Source organism: Podarcis cretensis (genome assembly GCF_951804945.1).
Source record: "Podarcis cretensis genome assembly, chromosome: 1".
NCBI classification, from domain to species: domain Eukaryota; kingdom Metazoa; phylum Chordata; class Lepidosauria; order Squamata; family Lacertidae; genus Podarcis; species Podarcis cretensis.
The window spans coordinates 93,178,497-93,204,664 of record NC_137170.1 but is presented as its reverse complement, the minus strand read 5'-3'; the positions used below and the strand labels follow the sequence as shown (position 1 = coordinate 93,204,664).

Below are 26,168 nucleotides of genomic sequence, written 5' to 3'. Positions count from 1 at the left end.
CCAGCAACTCCAGAAGGAAATGTCTTGAGATGTTAGGTTCTAGCAGTGATTGCGGGCTCCATATCTAGCCTTCTCTGACCTGACAGATCTCTGTGATCATTAATAAATGTCTAGGAGACCAAGCTGGAACATTGTGATAATGTTAACCTAACACCACTCCTAACTATGCTTGACTTAGAATGAACCATGGCTTTTAATGTATTTTTAATCTCCTATTGGAAGCCGCCCAGATGGGTGGGGTATAAGTAATAAATTATTATTATTATTATTATTATTATTATTATTATTATTATTATACATTATTATTATAGAAAAATATGCACTGTAGTTTTGAAACTACAATTTGAAAACAGAAAGGAGAGGGAAATTGAAAAGGAAAAATGAGGAGAAAAGGAGGGCGATTGAACCCACGAGGTTCTTGCAATCTCCCAACTATAGTTAGGAGAACAGGAATTTTCCATCTGTACTGAATCTCCCTCTCTCCTGCCTTTTAACTTTTAAATCACACAAGATGGAAATGCATATTGGCTTTGCAGTGCAATCTTATGCATGTTTACTCAAAAATCCCATTGAGTTCAATGGTGTTGGGCTGCAGCCTTAGTCTTCTCAAAACCTTAATGAATCATCATAACATGCATGAGAAAACTCAGCCCAAAAAACTACGTTTAGTCAGCAAAAGTTGATTGGGTGGAGATGGAAAGCAGAATGTAGACCACTCTGATAGGAGGCAGAAGGATAAGAACATCTTTTTGCTTCTATGTTTTGAAGAGCAATAGCTTTGAAGAATGAATGAAGAAGCCACAGAAGCAATTACCATTCAAACTAGAGTCACAAGTCATCAGTGAAAGCTCCTGCTGTTTATCAGGGCCTTGGACAGCCTTTTTTTTTTTTTTTACAAGGCCCATTCTACTTCAGCCTGACAGTAGACCTGCTAATTTGGAAGGTGTCTTTTTAAAATGTGCTGAAATGGGGTGGATTAGGAGGAACTGTGGGTTTTGTTCAAAGAAGAACTTGCCAGTGATGACAAGTATTTACTGTTCATATGAGTATTCAGTCAGAGGACCAGAGACATAGCTATAATGCTAAGAAGAAACACTGTCCTGGAAGTTTTATTGGGAAAATGGATTATAAGATTCCTCCCGCTGCCAGGTCATCTGTGAATGTGTACATCAGACCTGGTGACCATCAAGCACTTGGCTAGTTGTAAAGCCCTTCTGGAGCCTACATTCTGTTACCCAGGTGAATTTGTTCCAGATGCATATTCAGAACAGCAATCACCTCAGTATTTTAATATTAGGTGAACAATTGAAAACCACTTCCAGAGAAAGCCAATGGCCAAATTTTCACTGATTTCAATTGCAGGATAGCATCCTGGGTCTATATTGTGAAATACGCAAACAGAAACAACACATTGACTGTCCTGAAATCCTTAAATAACAACGTTGGTTGATACTAAAGATATTACTGAATAACAACATATTTACACGGAGTGTTTCTGTCCGGTTTGTTTCTATTAAGTTCCTCTCTTGCTGAGAAAGCATGAAAAGACTCAGCCACTCAGATTATAGTTTTGTTTTCTCCTTTTTTCTTTTTCTTTTTCTTCCTCCCTTTCTCTCTTTTCTTCCTGTGATCACTGCAGTCGTTTCTGGGGTTGGAGTGCAGATGGGCTGTCGAAGCACCCCCCTCCCCTTTTTCAGCCTAACTCCATCCCCGTTGCTCCTCCTCACAAGACTTTCAGGCGCTCTTACTCTCCCAGGTAACAAGCTACCTGTTAATCCATCTTGTCTGAGGTGTCACAATGTTATTTACCTTTTGTCTCAGGTAGGGTGCTTTCCAAACAGATAGGTCTTGGAGAGGCAGAGACAGGCAGCAGCTCTTTGCTTTCTACTTTTTATCTGTGGAGAAATCTCCACTTCTCAGTTCCAGAAGCTTTACCTGTTCAGCCACCACACCGAATTGTCAGAAACCATTCCTATCTCTTCCTTCATTCCTTCTGCTGGAAGCACTGCAGTAAAGGCAACGTCAGGCAAGCAAGTTTCCCAGGGTAACACACCTTAGCCCACTTCTTCGTTGTGCAGTAAAGCCTGGGGTAGAGTCTTGCGATAAACCACCCAGAACACCAGAAGCACGGGGAACGTAACTGAAACATAGATGAGTTGCTGCTGGAGAATTACATTGCCTTGACTACCAAAGGGGAAAATGGGTTCCTGGCATCATTGGGCGGTGTTGGGAAATACCATGTTGTCTCTCTGCATTTAGCGTTGTGCTTCCTAGTCTTTCAGCTGCACCGGGAATCAGTATTCACTTGGGTACATAGGGGCTGGATCACACGTTACACGGCATGTTTGCTGTGTGTATCCTGATGTGGGTGGGGGCAAATGTCTGTGCATCTTAGGCATGCTGGTCCTGACATGAACCAGCTTGGCCATGGCTTCCTGGCATGTATTCTGCAATCTGTGGAGAAGTATATATCACCCTTTCGCAATTCAATTTGCCATACAAAAGGCAAGCACTGTTTTGCTGCATTAAATGTGAATTGGTCCTAGCTGCTGTATAGTCTGTGCATAGTCACTAGCCTCAGTTAAATTGGAACCCAGTAAATAAAGCTGGGATTCCGCCAACTGGGATTGCGGCGGCTCCCTCACTGCTGGAGCAGGCTGGGGAAACGGCACAAACTATTCCCCATCTTCAGCATGGGTATAGTAGCTTCTGGCTGGATCAAGGCAAGTAAGATTAGCATTCTGTTTAGCCCCCTTTTTAACTTGACAGTGTCTCCTCTCAAATTACACCGCTTTCTGAGGATACACACTGAACTGAATGCTTGCCTCAATTGGGGAACAGCCATAGCTCAGTGGTAGAGCATGTGCTCTCTGTGCAGAAGGTGCAAGGTTCAATCCATGGCATCTCCAGTTAGGGCTGGGAAAGTCCCTTGTCTGAAACCCTGGGATGCTGCTGCCAGTCAGTGTAGACAGTACTGAGCTAGATGGAGCCAATGGTCTGGCTTGGTATAAGGCAGCTTCCAAGGTTTCTATAAGCATCCAGCTCTCCTTGCAGAATAAATGAACAATGAGAACACTGGAACAGATAGATTGCGTTCCCAATTAGTTTACTGGGCAAAGACTGCAGTAGTACAGATCATTCTATTTGCCATTATGATACATTCACAGGCAACAGCTAGGAATATGAATAGCAATGGATATGAAAATGGGAATGAGGATTTTCACACAGGTCTAGATTCTGTCAGCCTGTAGAGAAAGAGAGGGGGATTGTTGATATTTAGAAGAACTCTCCTTCACCTTAGGGGCCAATCCTGGTTAACTTTAGGGGAAATGTTAAAAGCTCCAGAAACTGGTGAGCTCTGAATCCTAAAGACTGTGTTTGTTGGAGGCTGTGGCAGTTGGGAAATAATATTGTGACATCTGTAAAAGCCACGCATTTCTCCTCATCTCTTTGTTCACTTTGTAATTCTTCCAGTTTTCTGCATGAATCATTGTTTTCTATCTTGTATGATTGATGGGATATATTTGTTCTTTGTAAATGGATGTTGTTCCATCTTGCACTTCTTTTTCTCTCTCCTCGTGTTATCTGTGTATCATACAATTCCTGTACTGCCTAAACGTATTTTATTGCACATGTGGTTACTCTAAAAAAAAATATATTCTAGAAATTGCTTTTCTTCCTTCCTTCTTTCTTCCTTTGGCTATTTTGTAACGATTCGTTCTTAGGTTATAAAAATAGGTTCTTCCCTTGTGGATTTTGGATGCCACTGATATTTTAAGGCTGCAGATAAAATTCCATTCCATGATACAAGTTGTATGACATAACCCACACATTTGTGTAACTGTGCTCCACAGATGTTATTGTTTTAGAATAGAAACTCTGTGTGTCTGAATTAACTCTATGAGCTGCTTTAGCTACTAAGTGTTAGTAGGGGTGGTTTGTTTGTTTTTTAATAGCCAACATCAACCTTGTTTAAAAAAGCCCTACTTCTAAAATAATGTCACCCCACCCACTTTTATTCTCAACAGACTAATAAACGAACTGATGCAAAAAGTGTTTCTAGTAGATGCAGGCTATTATTGCGTGCATGTGCAACAGTATAGAATGCGATAAACAAAAATCCTGCCTTGCCCTGAGAGGTTTATAATCTAAATTTAGACCCAAGGAGGAAACAACAGGGAGAGAGGTACATAAGTAGAAAGAGGAGAGCCAAGAGTTGCAAAGGATGCGTGTGAGTGGGTGTCAGTTGCTTATTCTTAAGTTTTCTATGTACTCTATGACTATGGGGGGGGGGCGGTTATACCAGAAATGTCACAGAAGGAGTGGATTTTTAGCTACAGCTGGAAGGAGATGGGAAGTAGCCTACTTCTTCACACAGAGCATAGTTAAACTATGGCACTGGCTCCCACAAGTGGCAGTGACAGCCGCTAACTTGGATGGCTTTGAAAGAGGACTAGGCAAATGCATGGAGAATGAAGCTATCAGTGGCTACTAGCCACACTGGCTGTGTTGCGCCTCCACTGTCGGAAGCGTTATGCTTCTGAACGCCAGTTGGTGGGTATCACAGGTGTGCAGAGTGTTGTTGCTCTCGTAGACAGCTTGCAGGCTTCCCATAGGCATTTGGCTGGCCACTGTGAGAACAGGATGCTGGCCTGATCCAGCAGGCTTGTCTGTTGTTGTTGTTGCTGCAGCTCTGCCAGTGAGTACTGGGGAGGACCGCTCCCCCTTAAAGCCCATTTTCCACCTTGGGCCTGGGGGCAGGCCCCATACTCACCGCCACAGCTTATAACGCTCCAAGGAGGCCTGGGGGGTGGGATGGATGTTTAGTCAGGTTTGGGAAGTTGTTTAATTTTGGTGTGTTTGTAACTTTTACTGTTTTTGGTTTTTATTGTTTTTTGTTTTTTGTATAGGTTTTAATTTGACTGCCTGGGAGCCAACAAAATGGCTGGGGCAGGTTCCACAGGGGGGGGGGGATGCACTGGGACAACTGATCTCAGTGATCATGGGCAGGAGGAGGAGTTACGCTAAGACCAGACCATGTCATTACCGAGGAGGCAGGTTTAGTCGTTGTTTGAGGACTATCCCTGCCGCTGGGTCTGGTCTTGACTGGACGGATACTGGAATCAGCAAGGGATACTCACATGACCTGAAGGTGCTGCTGTGCAATGCCAGGTCAATGATTCATAAGACCACTGCCATCCATGACTTGATCGTGGGCCATATATGAGAATGGATGAAAAAATCATGCAAATTAGAGACCTAAAGATGCTACAGTTGGAGGAGCTAAATGTTAAGAAATCATTGTGCCAGTAACAAGTAGAAAATTTCTAGAAGGTTCCAGAGTTTTTTGCTTGAATGTATGGGACTGGCATAGGGACGCGGGTGGCGCTGTGGGTAAAAGCCTCAGCACCTAGGGCTTGCCGATCGAAAGGTCGGCGGTTCGAATCCCCGTGGCGGGGTGCGCTCCCGCTGCTCGGTCCCAGCGCCTGCCAACCTAGCAGTTCGAAAGCACCCCCGGGTGCAAGTAGATAAATAGGGACCGCTTACTGGCGGGAAGGTAAACGGCGTTTCCGTGTGCTGCGCTGGCTCGCCAGATGCAGCTTTGTCACGCTGGCCACGTGACCCGGAAGTGTCTCCGGACAGCGCTGGCCCCCGGCCTCTTGAGTGAGATGGGCGCACCAACCCCAGAGTCGTGTCAAGACTGGCCCGTATGGGCAGGGGTACCTTTACCTTATGGGAGTGGCACTCTGAGCTTAATTAGCATCAGCTAGAAGTGCAAATAAGAAGACCACTCGGTTTGGTTTTTGCATATGCCTGTTCCTGTAATTTATGAGGTGCTGGAGATAAGACAAGACTTTTGTTTGAAAGTGTACTGTTAATTGCTGTTTATGTTAACAGTTGAAAATATATATTGCTATCGTAATGCTTGTACCCGGTCTGGGAATAAAATCTTCCCTGTTTAGGGAAATTTTTAATGTTTGAAGTTTTATTCTGTTTTTAATGTTCTGTTGGATGTTGCCCAGAGTGGCTGGGGAAACCCAGCCAGATGAGCGGGCTTATTATTATTATTATTATTATTATTATTATTATTTATTATCTCTTGACTGAGACTTCACAGAGTTTGTGCGTCATCTTTGAAACAACAACTTTGTCATTGTTCACGACTTCCGTGAGAGAGAAAGAAGATAAACTCTGCTAAACAGTTTAAAAGAGGTTTTACCTAACCACCAGTGTCTGCACAGTGAAAGTGTGTGGACGGTAACCTCTAATATTAAGGTGGTAGTTGGGGTCTTGGGTGTAGAGCAGCCTTGGGTATAGTGAGCTTGTGAAAGCCCAATGAAATCTAAGCACTGAATGCCCAAGCCCTTAGAGATGTGGGACTGGATGAAGGAAGTAGAGATCTGGAAAGTGAGTCTATGTTTGAATGCCATACAATTTGATGAAGCTGCCAAAGCCAGAACATAGAGAGATTAAGAAAAGTCCCAAGAAAAGGGGAAGGGATGCTGCTCTGAAAAGTTGTGATGGGTAGGAAGAGAAGCAATCAGCTGTATGAAAGGCAACATAAATCAAGGAAGGTAAGGTCAAAGGCTGTGTACACACCATGCATTTAAAGCATACTCCTACCCTCAAAGAATCCTGGGAACTATAGTTTATCCCTCACATATCTTCTATTCCCTGCACTCTTAACAAGTATAGCAATCAGGATTTTGAGTGTGTGCTTTAAATGTGTGGTGTATACGCAGCAAGAATCCAGAGGCCTTCAATTTTGCTGGTTAGAGAGAGATGGTGTAGAGACTGCATGAGCAAATAGCACGTTTCAAGACTTTGGAGGTAAAAGATGGAAGGAAGATTGGTTACAGAATAAGCAATTCTTTCAGAACACGGGAAATGGTGGCACATTTGAATATGATAGAGAAATAACTGATGTAGAGAGAGAACTTGATTTTGTGGTAGACTGGGTAGAATAACGATGCAAGTGCTATTATAGGTAAATCCTAGATTCAACCATTCCAAAAAAATCATCCTAGCAAGACTTTCACTGTGGGTGGTGTAGACAATGCCAGGACGAGAAGCCCTTTATTTTTGCCATTTTCAGAATGTAAGGAAATTGATTCTTTTGCAAAAAATGTAACTTTTATGTATCTTCTTATCAGTGAGTTACAATCACATTTTCAAGTGGTTGAAAATTATGTTGTTGAAACTGATGTAGTTGAAACTGACAGTGCAGTTGAAAGGGCTTTCATATTTGTTTGTTTTTCCACCACCACTGGCAGATCTTCCTTCCAAGTTTTTCTTTGTTCAGAGATTAGGTGTTGCCTTATGCCTGCTTTGCCAAAACACACCATGGACATTCAGTTCTGGTAGTGCTACTTGGGCTGGTGTTGCAGAGTTAGTGCATTGACAGAGGTCCAAGGATTGTATCTGTTCCCAGTATTCATGAAGCCCAGAGAACTCAGGAGACATAAATCTTGTCTTTGGTCCGCAGTTCTTTGAATCCCTTCCAGGAAGAGAAACTTCTAGACAATTGTCAATTGCTGAAACCAGAACGTTGTTCTGGTGAGGTGCCAGGCAAAATATGTTTCCATTTTGCGAAACATCCATTCAGCAGAGGTAATATGTGATGGGAGAATCTATTTGCCAGTTCTTTATTTCAGGCACATTTCTTTGGACTACACTATATGTGAAGGGGGCAGACACTTTTGTTCATTCACAGTGCTGCCCCCATCTTTATATAAAGCATCTTCTATTGAACCCTGACTAGAAACACAGGTAAAGTGGGGGAGGGGGAGCTAGGGTTCAGATCCTTTGCCCATGTGCATTTCTTGTTGTAAAAAATGAATGCATGTACACTCTATATGTGAACAACGCACACCCATGAATGTTTTCCTCATCATGTCTAGTTTGGCTCTATATCTTTCCTAAGTTGAGGCATACCAGTGCAGAGAGAAAATTGCCATCTTTCACTCCTGTTTGGAAACGATGGGATTCAGTTCTCATTCCTTTCATTTTAGCAATGAATAGTCTCCAGCCCAAGAGTCATTGTACATAGCTGGTTCACACACAACACGAAGAGGACAGCATAGTGGTCACTGTGCCCGGTCCAACTACTGTAAGCTAATCCATGGTTTGGCTTAGTGTGTCATCTGAACCTGGACTGGTTGTTTCGCGCACTCCAGACAAACCGTGAACTAAAAGCCCAAGAACATGATCTGGTTACAGATAATGGCTTGTATGAAGTGAGACAAGCCATGAGACAAGGTTTAAATGGCATGCTAAACAAAATGATGACTTAGTTCACACCAACAGGATTGCAGGAAGGTCATTTCCCTTGCCTTGCTTTGCAATGTAAGATTGCAACCACCAGTGTGCCCTGCTTTCAAATGATATTCATAGTTACAGGGTTTTTATATGGAATGGTGGTCTGCTGGTGTCCCTGGTAATATTCAGTCACATATACTCTGGTATTTGGGGCCAAAGTTCCCAGTGAGCATTAGAGAAAAGCAGGGCTTTGCTAATAGCTCCCCACATTTCTTGCATAAATCCATTCCAAGTATTATATTGACACAAACTGCATTGGCATCAGTGATCACACTGGGCTACCTGTGACAGATCTGGATGATCCAAAGATGATCAAGTATCCAGTTGGGCCAAAGGGAAGCTGTTTCATATCTGATACTCCAGTTATGGTAGTAATAGACTTAAGCCAGCTTAAAATTTAGGTTAAACTAGCTTTCCTCTGGATATAATAGATTTATGTTAATTTAGATAATTTGACTTTGGTTTCTTGGAAAGCACAATTAAAAGCCCAAAAACTAGGTTTGTGTATTTCATACATTGTCCATGATGCCATAAACTTTTCAGTTTCCATTATCACCGATGTGCATTTTTATTACAAACCATTTACCATACTTCATTTATTTGGAACTAGGATTGACTACATATGCTAGAATGCTCGAACTTCATATGGAAATAATTGATTTTGATGTACCTTTTGGTTGATGGTAGTATGAGATAATGCTGTTTAAATTTTGGCTGAAATTATTACTTTTAATTATTTCTAATATACAGTGAAATTGCTTCACTGAAAGGGCTGGTTGAGTATTCATGTTCACCATATAAATGTAGTATCACAGTCAATACTTAGTTTATGTTTGCCAGGTTTATACCATCCACAGCCAACCTCTGAATCCCTGTTTTGGGGTCCTGAGTTCATGCCTTGTGAAAGTTAGCATAAGTTTTGAAGCTGAATTTCAAATCATGTGTCCCCAAGGGGGCTATATTATAGATCAAAATCAAGAAAACCACTCTTCGTTTTTAACATTCTGTATGTGTTTGATCTTCAGCATGTTGGATTACGACACAGAGAACTTAAATTCTGATGAAATTTACAGTTCCCTTCGTGGAGTCACAGAAGCAATTGAAAAGTTTAGTTTCCGCAGCCAAGAAGATCTAAATGAACCAATCAAGCGTGATGGAAAGAAGGACAGTGACATTGTAAGTAGGCTTCTGGGGAGATGAAAGGATGATGTTGATGAAAATGGTTAGCAAAATGTCGTGATTTTGAATAGTTTTCCTACAGGGAAAATATTTTCATGCCGTTTGACTTTGATAATCCAATGCCCTTTCTTAGCATTGAACTTCAGGAGTCAAATCTTGCAGCTTTTGCTCTCTTTGCGATCTTAGTAACTGCATCTAATGTAAGTCTTGCTAGTCTTAATTGCCCTTGTTCTCCCTGTTCCCACAGGTTTCTCGAGATGGCTGCTTAGCCTCACCAGCCACTGATGTGCGTGGAGGCAGTGATGTTGTGGAAGGGGGAAGGATGGCTCTTGATAACAAAACTTCCCTACTCAACACCCAGCCCCCGCGTGCATTTTCGGGACCCCGAGCTCGGGAGTATAACCCTTACCCACACTCGGATACTATCAGCGCCTATGACAAGAGTGCCCTTAAAGAGGCGGTGTTTGATGACGATATTGATCAGCTTCGGGACGGTTTGTTTTTGTTTTCTAAATTCCTGGACGATCCCCATTCTTGCTTTAAAATATGAATATTCCTATTTAATTGGTGATGAAATGTACTGGAACTTGCTTCTTGAGTTCAGTTTCCATCACCTCTTAGCTCATCTCTGCTAGAATATGCAAAGACAGTGAATAATATGAAATATGAAACTATTAATTGGGAAATCCTAGTCTTTAAAACTATAATATGAATATGTTCATTGGGTAAACTTAGTGTTTGCTTTAACATTTACAGTCTTTCCCCCTCATCACTTTGACAGGATAAGGCTGATGGGGTGGGAATGACAGGAATGTCATTGTTATTAGAGCCATTTCACATTTTCTGACAGCCCCTGGTAGTAGACCAGTATTCCATCTCTGTGTTTTAGCTTCAGCACATGAACTTGAGGGGGAGACAATGCATCCTTAAATAGTCGGGATCATGAGCCTGGAGACTGTACCTGGAGGCTGGAGCCTACAGCAGTCTGTGTGTGTTTGAGTCAGGGCCATAGCTCAGTAATAGAGCACAAGCTTTGCATGCTGAACATTGTGGAGCCAACCCCTCACATCTTCAGGTAGGGCTGGGAGAGACTCCTGCCTGAAACCATGAACAGCCTCTTATGGCCATTGTAGGCAGTGCAAAGATGGGTGGACCAATGGTCTGACTTGATGAACCCCCAGAACAGCTCAAAGTGGAAGGAGAGGGGAGATTATTCTATCAGGCTAGCAGAATGGTTTGCACTGACAGAAGAACATTTGCAACCGCAACACTGAATTGCTCCCTAAGTATGTTAATGTTATAGATCAACGTGTATTGTAGCCAAAGGATGAGAGATAAATCATATTTATAGACGCTGTGAAGAAACAATGTGAATCTGTCTCATCCTCAACCATTTGCAGCAGTAGGTTCTGATTTGTCCTCATTGTGCTTTTCCTTTTCCCTTCTCAGTGCCCATTGATCATTCTGATTTGGTAGCTGATCTTTTAAAAGAGTTATCCAACCACAATGAGCGGGTAGAAGAACGGAAAGGGGCCCTTTTTGAGCTACTGAAGATTACAAGGGAAGACAACCTAGGAGTTTGGGAGGAGCATTTCAAGACCATTTTGCTGTTATTGCTGGAAACACTTGGAGACAAAGATGTAAGCTATCAACATAGGATCCAATATCTTTTAGGGATCTTTCAGGTGACACATATTTTCTACAGCAAATGGTGCCAAAGGGTGATGTTTTCCCTTTATATGTGGCTATTGTTTAGATGAAGTGGCAATACTGTGGTGGTTTGCTATCATTAACGTTTCCCAGGAATTCAAAGAAACTGGAACTAGCTGCTTTGGACAGGCTTCTCCAGAATACCTCAGACTGCTTTAAAAAAATGGTCCAAATCTGGTTTCCACCCCCCACCCCCTTAAAAAAAAATATCCATGTGTTCTGAGCAGCACTGGACAGTTGAGTCTTGCTGTTTAAATTTCCTGTTAATGCCTTCAAAGTAGCCTCATTCTGGGGCAAGATGTGAAATCAAAATGGCAGCCCCCAGTGTTGCTGTGCACCTTTCTGGTTGCCACCCCTGCTGCCAAGTACGCCTTTTGGAGGAGGCGATCCCACCAGAGGGCATTTCAGTATGAACATGGATGGTTATGAATGCTAGCACTAAGGAATAGCCATGCCTTTTAAAAGCACTGTGTGATCATTGTTGCCCTTTGGGTGAACACAGTTGCTACTGCCATAACTTCATTTGTTTAAAAGATTTCTATCCTGCTCTTCAGCAAAGCCACCAGGTCAGTTTGCAAGAATGAGATGATGAAACAAATAGAATAATAGAAACTTCATTACCCTTCATTCTATTTTCTTGTTTTATGAGAGGAAGTGGACATTCCAGCCTCTGAAATTTTCAGTTTGGTCATCACATCTTACCAATCGCCTTTGGGTTTCTGAGCACTGTACCAAAGCAATCAATGGAATCATTTCTTAGTTGTTGAGCAAAATGTAGTGGTGTCACCCAGCTTGCCTTGACAGCAGTATAATACAGCAACTAGGTAAACCAAAGGTAGCCAGACTTTAGTTTGTTGCACTTGAGGATATGGTCTGAACTTACAAAAGCCCTTGGCTTACTATTTCACAGGCAAATAACTGGCAGCATTCAATATTATGCCGGCTGGTTTCCATCTCCCCCACCCCCTGGCCTACCACCACAAAATAAAAACTGAAACACTGGCACTTCACCACTGAACGTTTACTCAGTTGATATGAAGTATCTGAAGTAGTGCCCATGGTTTTACCTGTTTGAAATGCCATCAAACTATTATTCTGAAAGCAGCAGTCTGTTGCATGCCAGTTATTGTTTGCTATTAGTGTCTACCAGTTATTGTTGTCATAGATGCGTCAGAAGATTTATTCAGGGTATGAGTCATGTTCTAGCCTGTGAACTGAGCAGGTGAATACTCAAAGCATCAGGATGTACTGAAAAAGTTCAGCCAGGAGCAAGTTAAGCTCAGTGCTCCTCTGTTGAAACCGTAGGCACTGTTTGGAATGGCCGTCATCCAAAAGCATAACTCAACAGTTATATAACTTGAGCAGTTGTTCCTAGTATTCTTGTTTGTAACATCAGTAAATGGCAAGGCTGGGGTGGAAGTACACCGAATGACAAGAACTGTGATAGAAATGCTGGATAGATTTATTGCAATATAAAATAGAACAGTACTTGGGTTTGCTATGCTTAACAATAGTTGTAGCTCTTCTGAATGCAGTGAGACAAGAGGAGTACAAACTTATCTTAACTGAATTTCAGTAGGCAATGTGTTGGATTTTTTTGGTATTAACATGCATTTAAGAAACATACAGGATCAGAACTTTGCATATCTCTTCTTGAGATTCTTAACAATAGGTAGCTGAGATAAAGTGACCCACAGAATATAGAATCTAGAAAATCCCAGCCTTCATTTTAAAACAGAATCTGCCTCTTATACTTGAGTCAATACATTTAAGAGCATGGTGACTAAAAGGTACATGAAAAGTCAAGTTATTCCCCACCCACCCAGTGTTATGGATTATAATTCTTTCGTGTTTTGTTCAAATGTTTTAAATTTTGGGGGGTTAACAGACACAGAAGCAGAATATAATAATTCTGCATATAAATTGCTCACTGTTAGGTAGCATTTACCTAGTTCTCAGATATATAACTGAATTTTGCAAATGAGTTGAGACCCATGATGTGTGGTTTTGAGGGATCCTCATTGCTAAGCAAGTGCCTCATAACCCTAATGCTCCCCTTTTCTTGGTCTAAAAGATTTCTCCCCAAAATAGAAACTGTGCCAGTCCTAGCAATACACACTTTATGCTAGTCATTTTGAAAAACTAAATGATCTCTTCTCCAACATGTGCTTCTTCTTTTGATTTAGCATTCAATAAGAGCCTTGGCACTGAGGGTGTTGCGAGAAATCTTGAGAAACCAGCCTGCAAGGTTTAAGAACTATGCTGAACTAACTATCATGAAGACTCTGGAAGCACATAAAGATTCTCACAAAGAGGTGAGGTGGCTGTTTTGTTGCTGCTGGAGAAGCTCTGTTGTCTAGGGCTTGTTGGCAAGAGACTCATCTCAGCCCTCTTAATGGTCAAAGCTTAACTTCAAAGGCTGACAGATATTTCTGTGCCTGTTCTACATAAAACGAATTGTAGTAGACAGGATCCTAAATGCCAAGGGAAAGTATTAAAATAGAATGGGTGGTGGTTAATGCTAATACTACTCAGGGTAGACTTATTGAAATTAATGGAGATTAATAGCAGGGGCTCAACTCTGAGTACAACTGTGTACTGTAGGGTTACTTTAAAGTAACATCTGAGGCATTTTATAGAGAAATGGGGGTGGGGTGGGAATAGGATTCTTGGCGGCAAAATGGGAGTAATAGGCAAATCAGGCTACAGGAGACAGCCATGTAACCCGTGCAGGATTATAGCTTGAAGCACAAGGTGGCATTATCCGGTTAAGCAAGCAACATGGGAACAAAATGTGTAAAGACTGTCTTAAAAAGGAGGACCAGAAAATATTTAATCCGTTTAATAAATCAGCATGTCTGTACTACACTTTCTTGGAACCAGAGTCTCCACATGACACTCATTTTTTTGTAACAGCATTTAACAGCAGTTGTAAACTGATTTCCAGATAAAGCAGCTGGACAAAACATTTTGTTCTGAAGGAGTGCCTTTATTGGCAGGCATCTCCCAAGCACACATTCTTTTTTATTCACCTTGACTCTGTGCCCTTGTTGGTTTTTGTTTTTTTTCCCTTCTTCACCTCCACAAGTGAGTGGAAAAGCTTGTCATCTCCCAAAGCTTTCTCCGCCGGTTTTTTCCCTTTTTGTCTAAAACACTTTTGTACAATTGTGTCACAGAGTATCAAAATTATGTATAGTGCTTAAATTGCTTCAAACCCTTATGCTCTCATTGCCACTTGTGTGCATTTGTGAATATATAAAGCACCAACTTTTGAGCTATCAATAAGTATAGACATGCATCCCACTCCAGAAATCAATGTATGTGTTCAGATGTGTGCAGGCATATCTTGTGGGTGGTTGTATTCATTACAGTTGTGGAAAGTGCAAAGAAAGGTAGATATAGACTCAGTACTGAAGAGCTCAGTATGTATGTTTAGCTTAATTGTACCTTTTGTGGGTGAGAATCAGTCCTCCAATTCCTTTTTCCTATGGAATTACGGATTTTTACTTCACCTTCATGTTGAACTGGTGGAATTTGCTAAAATAGTTGCCCTTTTTAAAAGTAAAAAGCAAGTCAAATATTTCAGTTCTGTCACTTGTAAAAGTTACAGGTGCCATTGTTTCTGATGAATGTACCTGTCATCCTTACAGGAATGGGTATTTATAGATATCTGAATTACCAAAATATTTAATTATTTTTAATGTGTATTTTTGCGAAATCTTAAACATATACCAAACAGTCTGCACTTTCTTAAGCAAAAAAATGCATGTACAGTCATTAAACCTTCATATTACTTTGTCCTATTTGTGTGGCAAACAATCTTAGTTGTTATACAGTGAAATGTACATGTACAGAATAAATGTATATACAGCCTTAGAATTATATTAACCATGTTACAGTGTGACAGTGCAGGAAAACACACTGGTACTAAAAGGTCTGGTATCTTAACTTGAGGAAAATATAATATTGAACAAATTAGTGTAAATCTGAAACCATAATTGGTTCTTTTTGTCATACATTATTTTATCACACAGCCTAATAAATTTGCTTCAGATGTGGAGAGGATGGATCAAACAAATCATTTTGTCTCATAAAGATACCTAAACTTAATTTGCTTTTCCTCAAACAGTCACATAACAAATACTTTCAATTCATTACACAGAGCATATCTGGGGCTGTCTTCAAGCCCCAAAATACAGAGTATACAAACCTAAGATAAGTCAGTGGCTTCAGAAAGCTGTGATGTCCACCTTTCTTCTTAATGCTACCTTCAGCTATACATTATCCTGCAGTGTTTGTTTCTTCTGGCACATTTCATAAGCATGAAAATAAAAAATTGGGAAGGTCCTGCCATGTCTACCATTGTTGGCATCTGTCTGTCTCAAGAGACAAGGCAAGAGTGTCATCAGGAGTAAACTCAAACCATTCAAGAGTTACAACACCTGCTGTGGCTGTAGAGACCGATACAAGAGAGACATGTTTTATTGCAGTTGGGGCAATACAGAAAACCGCATTTTGTGACTATCACCAATTTATTACATGTGTAGATTCAAAACGCATTCTCTAACATCAGTACAATAACCTAGTTCTAGAGGACTGCTGGGTCATGCTAAGTTTTAGAAATGGAAATGTATGGGTTTTCTGTGCAGTACTAATCTAAAATGTAAATCTCTCCCCCACCCCCCCTTTCCCCAAATTCTAGGTTGTGAGAGCTGCTGAGGAAGCTGCTTCCACTCTGGCCAGCTCCATCCACCCTGAGCAGTGCATCAAAGTGCTGTGCCCCATCATTCAGACAGCTGACTATCCAATCAATCTGGCCGCTATTAAAATGCAAACAAAAGTCATTGAGAGGATCTCAAAGGAGTCTTTGCATCAACTTCTTCAAGACATCATCCCTGGCCTGTTGCAGGTATGCTACCCTGAATGAACGCATTTAGTCTGCACAAACCAAGTATTATTTAACATTTCTTTGTCAGGTAGTAAGAGCCACTCATTATATATTATATATGTATAATTTTTATAAGCGATTTTCCAATGCACATGCATTGTCTCTTTCTTCAGGTTGTGTTTTCTGCAGATCAGTTACATTTGTGTTATATGTAGGGTTGGGAAGAAAAGGGGGGTGGGAGAGAGGGGGGGTGGGAGAGAGGGGGGGCTAATGTTCTTTTACTTAGTGTATGTGTGACGTTTTTGTGTCAGCATCCACTTGGGTAGGTTTCTCTTGGAGGAAGGTTGCCCCTGGGGTGGTGGACTCGATGTCTTTCAGGGAGATGCCTCTCATATTTAGGTTAAGGTCACCTTCCAGTACTGCTTTCCCTTCGGAGAAGGAGAGGAATTTGTTTGGTGTTTTCTGGATGAACTCCTGTTGTTTTGAGTTTGGCGTATATATGGAGCCAATTGTCAGTTTAGTTTTGCCTTCTAGTATCCCTTTTTTCTTTTAGCACTGTTGTGGCTTTAAAATTCAGGTCTCTACTAAGTCTCTACTAAGTATTATGCCTTTCCTGAGCCAGCTGCAACTCTAGAGTAGAGTCAGTGGGGCGGTGAGGGGGTGTGGATCTAAGGCAGGTGTGTTGCCTCCAGATGTTGCTGAACTACAACTCCTATCGGCTCCAGCAAGTACAGTAAATGGATAGGTGCGATGGGATTCGTAGTTCCCCACACCTGTTCTAAATGTCCCAACTTGCCCCCAAACCCTCACTCGGCTATATAGCACCTCCCTGGTTTAGTTTTGTGACCATCTGACAGTGTATGTTCTTGAACTATGTTTTCTTCCATTAGTCTTTTTAGGGATGTTGTGGCCCATCAGCCCCAGTCAGCGTGGCAGATGGTCAGGGATGATGGGAATTGTAGTCCACAGTACCTGGAAGGCATCACACTGGCAACTCCTATACAGTCTGGGTCCTGTATATCTTAGGAGAGCACCTGTTGAACTCTCTCCCTCTCCTTTACGATCTACTGGATAAGCCCTGCTTAAAGTTTCTGAAAACTGGAAGAAACTTATTTTATTGGCTGTGTTATGAATCACTTATCCATGCAGTGTACCATAAAGATAATTTAAACACTAAGAATACACAAGGTTGCTATGGTTAAAAAAAAGTTCGTTTGCAGTAGTTGCCTTTCACGCATCTCACAGGATAGTTTGATGTCTAAATATATGCTCCCGCCTGATCATTTCCTGGCGTTTTCTCAGGTTATTTGAAGATAGGCTCTTTCATCTGCTCTCTCCCACCCTCCCACAGCCAGTAGCCTGAGATGGCAGTTGGTTGAGGGAGGGGCCAGTAAGCTGGAACCGCCATTGGGAGCTATAGGTCAGGCAGCTCTCATGACTTTGTTTCTCCTTACCTCAGGGCAACCTGGCTGGGTTTTTTGTTTTTTTTTTAAGAAATAAGAAATAAAAAGTAAAAATCTGTTGGAGGACTTTTTCTGGTTTTGCCCATGATTTGGAGTTATTTAGCTAGAGAAACTTATAGGGTCTGGCCTGCAATGTTTTTGGTTTTTTTGTTTGGCCATTTTAAGGTTCTCTTGTGATTTGGTTCCTGAACAATTCAGATTAGTACCATATTTATGGTTTTGGTTTTGGTTTTTTATGAGTATAATAAGAATATATCAGCCAAAGTGAATTGTATTCTCTTGACCCAAGCCTCCAATAGCATGGCGAAGTTGGCAGCTACGTTTTATGGGTTCTCTTTCCTCTGAAAGTTACTAGAAACGTTTTTCTCTTGTACAAAGTCAGAGGCGCAGCCATGTGTTTGAGGTGGACAAGAACCACGTTATAAGCAGGGAACTCTGGCAGAGTTCCAGCTGACTCATTCAGCATCCTCGGTTGTTGTATGGTGCACATGATGTCAAGGCGTATTCAGAAACAGAGGTTCTTCCTCCCTCTGCACAGCTGACTCTCTGCTTGAAAGATTATTGCGGCAATGTTCTTCCACACCTTTGTGCCCTCAGATGGCACATAACCATCATGAAAGCAGAGTGCTGCTTTAAAATGCTCTACTGGCTCTCCCCCTCCCCCACCCCGGTTGAATCAATATTTTGATCTGTATCACAGACACAACTGCCCTCATTCCTGGTATCAGACAGTTGTGAAAACGGGACTGTGTGTTCTCCCCTCTCACCTATCAGTACACTGAAACTGGCAAGTTTTGCCTTCTTGTAAATGTTGGTCACACTTTCTGAGCTCCCAAGTTCTCATGAGTGATTTACTATACCACACAGTTTGCAAAACAAAGGCGCTGGTGCCTTGGGGAGGTTACAGTTCATTTCCCGTTGTGTCCTAAGAGGCAAATTGAACTGTTACATGCAAATATGTGCTGTGAAGGTGATTTAAAAAAAAAATCAAAACCACAGGAGGGACAACTTTGAAAATTGGCCAGTGAATGAGAAGTTTAAGTATCTCCTGCTCCCCATCACTCCTTTCACACTGCAACTTCTGAGTCTGCTTTTAATTTTTAAAAAACAGGCACCCTTTGGGTCTTTGTTATACACATTTATGTGTAATATACAGTTTGGCCCTGAAGTGTTCATTCATTCAGTTGGCCTTATCTGTTTCCCCGTAACTCCTGAGATGAAGCCTTCAGTCCAGCTGAAGGGGTGCCTCCGTATGTTGTTGGATTCCAGTTCTCATCAGAGCCATGATAACCTCCCAGCAGCCTGAAACAGCCTTTTCATTGGACTGAGTCTCCTTTTTTTTTTTTTTTTTTTTTGAGTTCATTAAGGTTTCAAAGATGCAGTTAAGTTAGGTGGTGCATTTGAGTGAACTTCCCCATCTGGATTTGTTCCCCAGGTTGTCTACTTGTTTTTGTCTGGAGGGTCGTGTTGGTTAGGGTGAGAGCTGCCCCCACTTGGAATTCTTCCTCTAGAGTGTGTTGTGTCTTTTGCTCTGAGAGAAAAATCATTGAACTTTCGGTGTTGCTCATTAAGATATGACCAGAGATTTAAAGCCATACAGTTGGTGTCACTTCCAGTGAGATCTGGCCATATAATGCCTGGCCATTGCATATAACCATGTTCAGTTCTGAACTTCAAGAGTTGTAGCAAAGCCAAAAGACCCTTTTGGCAGCAGAATGAAGCAGAAAGAAAACTCTCTTGAGTGTTTCAGAAGCTTCTTCTCTCTGCAAGACCTGTGTTAGAAGGCGAGGTGAAACCCAGTGCCTGGGAGAGTCATTGGATTGTGTCGCATCAATGTGACTCAAGTTGTTTCTCCTCAGTCATTTTAAAAATACTGTTTCATCATATTCACACAGTTCATGGAATAAAAACTGTTTTAAAAATAGCTCAAAGAAGGCACGGAGCTGTATAAGTCAAGCAAATTATTACCTTGTCAAGATGAAGTCAAATGTATAATTATAAAAAAGTTAATTTATAATGAACTTCACCCTTGTTTAGCATGATGTGGCCTGCCCTTTTCTTCAATTGAGGCCAGTTCGTCATTTTCTGGCTACAACGCTACATTGACTCAGATGGAGAGAGAATCTTAAAAGGCCAATATTAACCAAATGGTTGATGGCTACAGATGACCACCTTCTTGCGTAGTTTCAGTTGCTGGGCAATAGGATTCTAAGTGCCTACCAAGTGGGTCATCTGAATCTGTCCTAAATCAGGGAGCAAAAAGTTGATTTGCAGCCTGGAAACAGGGCCCAGGAATTTAACCCTAATTGGACACCTGCTATGGAAATGAGAAATAACACTGGTATTTTTATACTTCTGCCTCATCTGATGAGGATTCTTGCCTTAGTCTTGCTTCATAAATACCATTCCCCTTTAGTGTCTGGCAACAGGAGAAGGGGTGGGAATATGGTCTGAAGATAGTTGTAGCCTTCTCCCAGCAGAGGTCACTCTGAGCCAAGGGCACAAGAAGACCAAAAGCTCTGTCCCTCTGCCAGGGCCTTTCCAGAAGCTGATTTTAGTGCAATAATTTCACAGCTGTGACTCAGTTGCTGTGTGAGATCCAGGCATCATTCTGCAATGTTTTGCTTCTGTTGAGACCACAATTTTTAAATCCCCCACAGCTGTTTCCTCTATTGGTATTGACCTGCCTTCAAAAAAACTAAATAAAAAATCACGAATCTTTAAAAAGCAATGGCTTTTTGAAGTGGCTGAGCTCTTGCCAATGCTTGATGCTATTTGTTGTAGAGGAGTGTGAGTGATGCAGTGAAAAAGCACATCGCTTCAATAGGAGTAAAAGTTTTTTAAAAGCTAAAATGTAGTGTTCCCCAAACGGTGTGCATATTATGAGGGAGGCGGTGTGTTCTCTGGCACTAGTGATGTTCCAGGCACTGTCTTATAGGAAACAAAGCACTCGCAAAACTGCATTTCATACAGCACCCACCTGAAGCATGCAAATACCTCTCTTGTTTCTTGGGGGACTTATTTTGATTGTAATCCAGCCAGCACTCGTCACCAGGGATCACTATTAGAAGGAATGCTATGAAGTATAAAGAAAACGTAGAAAAATAAGGAAGCTGGGGGGGGGGGAGTTAAAGGGAGAAACCTAAGGAAGCAATCTGTCTCTCTTGCGCGCGCGCGTGCGCACACCCACCCACCCACCCCAAATAAAGACAAGTGAGGATTGAGCAGGCTCAGGGGCCACAGAATACGAATGTCTGGATGGAGCATGGGATGAAAAACAGTGGGGAGCAGGAATTGAATTGAGTGTCCTGGAAAAGGACATGGGTGACTGGGTAGAGTAATGCACTGCAAGATTTTGTTGCAGGTTTCACTGAGTGGCCTTATATTTTAATTTTTCAGTGCACTGTTCTATATCGCTGCATTTTTTCTTTTACAAAAAAACATTTTTAGCATATTATAACTTATAATCAATTTATTGGTCAGAATTCGTTCTTGGGTTTTTGGTGTTCTTTTAAGGTTAACCTTCTTATCTGTACAAAGTTGATGTTCCTTTTACAAATGCAAATATAGGAACGCCTTCCCTGTCCCAGGCAAGTATGACTCAGCCTTCTGGGAATTCGTTACCGAAAAGGCTGCTTCCTGAAGTTGAATAACCTGCATTTCGGTGGGTTAAGGAAGGGTTAACTGGTACTAGAGAGAAGCAGACCGCTGCCCAGTCCTTGGCTAATAAACCCACAGTATGAGCCCAACCTTCCATGCAGGGGGATTCTTGGGTGCTGGGGCTACCAGTTCTTTCCTGTGAGCCAGGCTGGTAATCTGCTGTCTGTGGAGAGCTTATGTAGTTCCTGAAGCCATATGTCACTTTTCCTATTTATTCTGTCAGGTTTTTGGGCACGCCAGTTTTCAAGGGAAGGGAGGAGAGAAGGGGAACCCCCTTCCAGGTTGGAGAAATCTTGTAATAATACTTGTTTGATCTGTTTTATATTTGCTTTATGATTTTCTTTTGCAGGCTATCTTGAAAATTATCTTTTTTTTTTAAAATCATCATCATCATCATCATCATGTTGGGACTAGGTTTCTCTGTGTCCCTGCATATTTTAATTGTTCTCATTTGAAAGTGTACTACAAACCCACTCCACTAGCTCCTAACCCTGAAGGAAGAGAGAACTTGTGAAGAAACCTTTCGATTCTCATTACTCCCTCCGTTGTTTCCATCTAGGGCTATGACAACACAGAAAGCAGTGTTCGCAAAGCCAGTGTATTTTGCCTCGTGGCAATCTATTCTGTTATTGGTGAAGAACTGAAGCCTCACCTTGCACAGCTCACTGGGAGTAAGGTACGTGCGGCCTCTTGATTTTGAAACACATGCAGTTCCTGTAACTTTAAGCACAGTCAGTAGGCAAAATCAGGAGCAGTTGGACTTCCGGGTTAGCGCGATCCGAGTAATGGCGGATTCCCTCCGAGCTCCGGAGGGAATCGGCTCCATTGCAAACGGGTCTCACCGCGACGGCGACGCGGGGACCCTTAGAAACCGCAGGCGCGGAAGCCTGCGGACCTGGTGACTCGGCGGGCACCTAAAGCGCCCCCCCGACCCACGAAGAGCCTTTTTAAAGGCTGCGGAGAGGGTACGGGGAGTGGCGTGGTGCTGTGAGTAGACCGCTACTGCAGTGGAGCGAAGCCGCGAGCCATGGCCGGAGACCGCTGACTTTCTTCCCTGAAATTTGGACTCTAATTAATCCGTGAGTAGATTGGAATTTGGACTCTAAAAAGCTTATCCTTGAATTCGGCACGATCGGGGGATGTGCTAAAGGGAAGTCCGCACCCCCCTTGCCTACAGAAAATTTAAAGCAAAGATCGGAGAACTAAGGTGGAGAGTTCTTTCCTTGGTGTTCTGTAAAAGATAAGATTTGCATGAATTTGGCAGAAGAAGATGTGTGCTGGAGAGTAAGAGTGATTTTTTAGAAGTTTCTGTTTGAACCCCCCCAGACCCGGGGGTGTCCTTTTATGTGAGCTGGAGAATAAGGAACGAGGAGTTTGACAGCTGTCAAAGGAGCTGTCAAACGGGCAGCGAAAGTGAAAAATTCTATTATTTAACACTTTTTGGACTTAATTTGTTATATTCGAACTAAAGTGGTTGGAAACAAAGTAGGGAAATAACAAAGTAAAGGACTATTGGAAAAGATTACTAAGTAACTAGAATCCCCCTAGGGGAAACATTGAAACATTGCAATGGCGGCAGATGGAAAACTACAGGCAGAGCTAGAAAGAATGTTTTTTCTTGTGGGAAAACTGGAGGAGCAGACTATGGTCATGAGTAAACAACTCATAACCTTGAACTCTAAAATAAATGACTCTGCTGAAGGTACAATGGATTTGACTGGGGAAAAATCTGCGGCTGAATCAGAAGAGATAACTTTGGAACAGGGGGAGAGCGAGCAAGGGCTACTACAGATGGAGACTACCAATCACAAGCCTTCATTGTTAGAATACAAAGAAGAAGACCCTTGGATTACAAATCTGCGAAAGATGCGAAAGAGGAGGGAGGAAGCCCCTGGAACATCTGGAACACCTGATTTTAAAAGATATAAGAAATATGACCGGGGCTTCCTATTTGAGTATGGACTGGTTGATCTTCTGCAGCAGCTGGTGTCAAGTACTTTGGATGGAAGAAATTTTGATGAGACTGAGCTGAAATTTCCCCGAAACCTGAGGACCAATGAGGAGGGTTACCAACAAGATCGGCAAAGAGAGACTGATAAGGACTTAAAGGCCTCAGATGTGAGGAACCCAGGCTAAAAACTGTTGTTATGGATGGGGGGACATTTGGAAGGGACAGAAACCGGGGCTGGGGGGGGGGGAGAGAACTTGTTTTTAAATCTTTATGACTTTTGTGTTTGACTATTATGACCTATTTTTAAGATTAAAGGGAAATTCGTGGAAGGAACTCGAGACGACCTTAGAAAAGGTTTTAATGTTTTATAAGAAAATTGGATAAGTAAAATCTGGCCAAGTAAATGGTCTTTTTTTTATAAAAATATATATATATATATATATATATATATATATAGATATAGTAATAATATGTAATGGATGAGAGATTTGAATTTGCTGAGTTAATGTAATTGAATTAGGATGTATGAAGGGGGGGTGGGAGGAGGTCAAGAACTGGGGTTAGGAAAGTAAGGTTATGAAATTTTATACGTGTTGTCTTTGTCTTTGTGTGTCTATGTTTGTCTTTATAAAATGTGAAAATTTAATAAAAATATTATAAAAAAAAACAAAAAAAAAACAAAATCAGGAGCAGTTGTTCCCAAGCATTTTGCTGGCTTCACAAACATTCAAGAACAGCACACTCATATATGTAGTTGGTTACTGGCCTTTCAAGAGTGTATTTCGGCTATTTCAAGATGGAGGAGCAACTGCCATATATGTTAGCCCGGAAAAGAGTCCCCTATAATATAAAATGGCCTTGCTCAGCCACAGCAGCATTTGGGAGGAATCAATAGTTGTGGCACACACAAAATGGCAAAGTGACAGAATGGGCGTGGCAAGTTGATATGTTCCTCCACTGTATTCTTTTTGTGCAGGGACCAGCCATTTTCTTCTATTTTTTATTAGTTGCCTCATAAAATAAATTTGCTATGCGTCATAAAAAACGAAAGTAAAATCATTGACAATAAAGCCATATGACAGTAAAAAAAAATCCTCAGTCACCTTTCAATGAACTGCTATTCATTGAAAGAGAACAATTTGAAAATGATTCATAGATGGTACTTAACTCTGAGTAGGTTGGCAAAGATTTTTAAGACAGAATCAGATAAGTGTTGGAAGTGTAAAGAAGTGAAGAGAACGTTCTTCCACTTGTGGTGGACATGTAAAAAGGTAAAGGGGTATTGAGAAATGATTTATAATGAATTGGAAAAAATATTTAAAATTACTTTACCAAAAAAAACCAGAGTCCTTTTTGTTGGGGGTAACCCAAACTGAAATTCCCTGGTGTCAGAAAAGGTTATTTATGTATGCAACAACTGCAGCCCATGTTTTGTTAGCCCCAAATGGAAAGTGAGCCAGGTCCCAACTAAAGAGGATTAGCAACTTAAATTGACAGAATATACACAATTTGCAGATTTAACATATAGAATAAGAGCAAGAAGAACATACGTTTAAAGAAGATTGGAAAACATTTATTGAATATATGGGAAATAACTGTATACAGCTGAAAACGCTGCCAGCATTAAGATAAATTCAACAGAGTAAACAATTTTTGATGGATGTAAAAGTGGAAAATTGATTTGAACGGCTATAGTAAAATATGCAGGGATGTATGATATGTAAATTGAACCATGGAAAGAGAAGGGGGGGAAGTCACTGGATATTTTAAAGTTTGTAAAATGTTTATCTGAAATTGTAAAACAGAAAATTTGATGAAAATTACAACCATTGAGTGCCTACGCTAAAGTCGGGGATCCATGAGTCACATTGAACTCAGTGGGACTTACTTTCAGGCTGACACACATAGGACTGCACTGTGAAAGACCCATTCTGAACTGGAAGCAAATTAATGAAGAGGCGTGGGTGTTACTGTGTCTCCTTTCTTTCAGATGAAGCTCCTCAACTTGTACATAAAGAGGGCCCAGACCACCAACAGCAACAGCAGCTCATCTTCAGATGTTTCCACGCACAGTTAATGGAGATCTTTGGACATGCCTGTAGACATAGAAGCCATCAGCTGCGCCTCTCAGAGACCCTCCCCTCATCAGCACGCTCCACCCGCTGATGGAGGCCATGCAGATATTTATTGCAATCAGTATTTTTAGTCCTTTTAAAAGCTTTCTATGGTAGGATATTATTGTTACTGAATGTAAAGGAAGCAAGGCCTGGGTTGCAGTCTTCTTCATTTGAAAAAAAAAAAAAAAGGCGATAGAACACACCATGGTTAAACACACTGCAGTTATCCACTGACGTTTTGGGGGTCATACTTACAGTAGACTCGTTGAAATCAATGGGCTCAAGTTCATCATGTGAATTGATTTCAGTGGATCTACCTTGAGTATGACTTCTTGGATTCAGACCTTGGGTTTTTTATTAGGTTGTGCTTATATCGGTCAAACATTTGACTAGTTCCTCCTGTTCCTCTAATTTCAGGAATGTGTCCTTGTTTCAGAGATGAGGTTAAAATTTAGAATGGCCTCACTTGGGTTTTTCGGGAGAAAGCCCTACATCCTTTTTTAAAAAAGGAAAGGAAACTAGGCCCCTCAACTCACTTTTTAAAATTATTACGGGGGGGGAAAACACCAACACAAACAAATTGTATAGTACCATCATCTGAGTGACACCGGTCATGGAAATTCCCTGAGAGATCTCAGCAAACTTGCAATGGTGCCGTTTATATAGGGCAGATGCACTTACCCTACTATAACCCATTTAAGACCCGCCTCTGTGTAGATGTTTCAATTATCTGATTATTATTTTTAGCACATGCTGAGAAACATTTTTTCAAAGTGAGAAAAAAAGAAAGAAAGCAAAGCTATATGCTGTGATATAGTCTTGACTTCTTACTCCAGAGGAGGTTCTACTTACTTGACAAAACTCATTCCTACTCTGTTTTT

General features: G+C 41.5%; 1 protein-coding gene across 7 annotated transcripts in view; it reads left to right on the top strand.

Annotated features, from left to right (window-relative positions):
• CLASP1 (cytoplasmic linker associated protein 1) overlaps positions 1 to 25,786 on the top strand; it is a 171,212-nt gene extending 145,426 nt beyond the window's left edge. For 4 of the 7 annotated variants that reach the window (XM_079968491.1, XM_079968494.1, XM_079968493.1 and 1 more), the window contains 8 exons: positions 1,640 to 1,756; positions 9,345 to 9,495; positions 9,746 to 9,992; positions 10,948 to 11,138; positions 13,395 to 13,523; positions 15,911 to 16,117; positions 21,779 to 21,895; positions 25,161 to 25,786. In XM_079968491.1, coding sequence (XP_079824617.1) covers positions 1,640 to 1,756; positions 9,345 to 9,495; positions 9,746 to 9,992; positions 10,948 to 11,138; positions 13,395 to 13,523; positions 15,911 to 16,117; positions 21,779 to 21,895; positions 25,161 to 25,247 — 1,246 coding nt within the window. In that variant the 3' untranslated portion in view covers positions 25,248 to 25,786. The remainder of the gene's footprint in view (positions 1 to 1,639; positions 1,757 to 9,344; positions 9,496 to 9,745; positions 9,993 to 10,947; positions 11,139 to 13,394; positions 13,524 to 15,910; positions 16,118 to 21,778; positions 21,896 to 25,160) is intronic. The other 3 variants (XM_079968497.1, XM_079968495.1, XM_079968496.1) reach the window with 1 other exon arrangement.
• Positions 25,787 to 26,168: the final 382 nt, after the last annotated feature.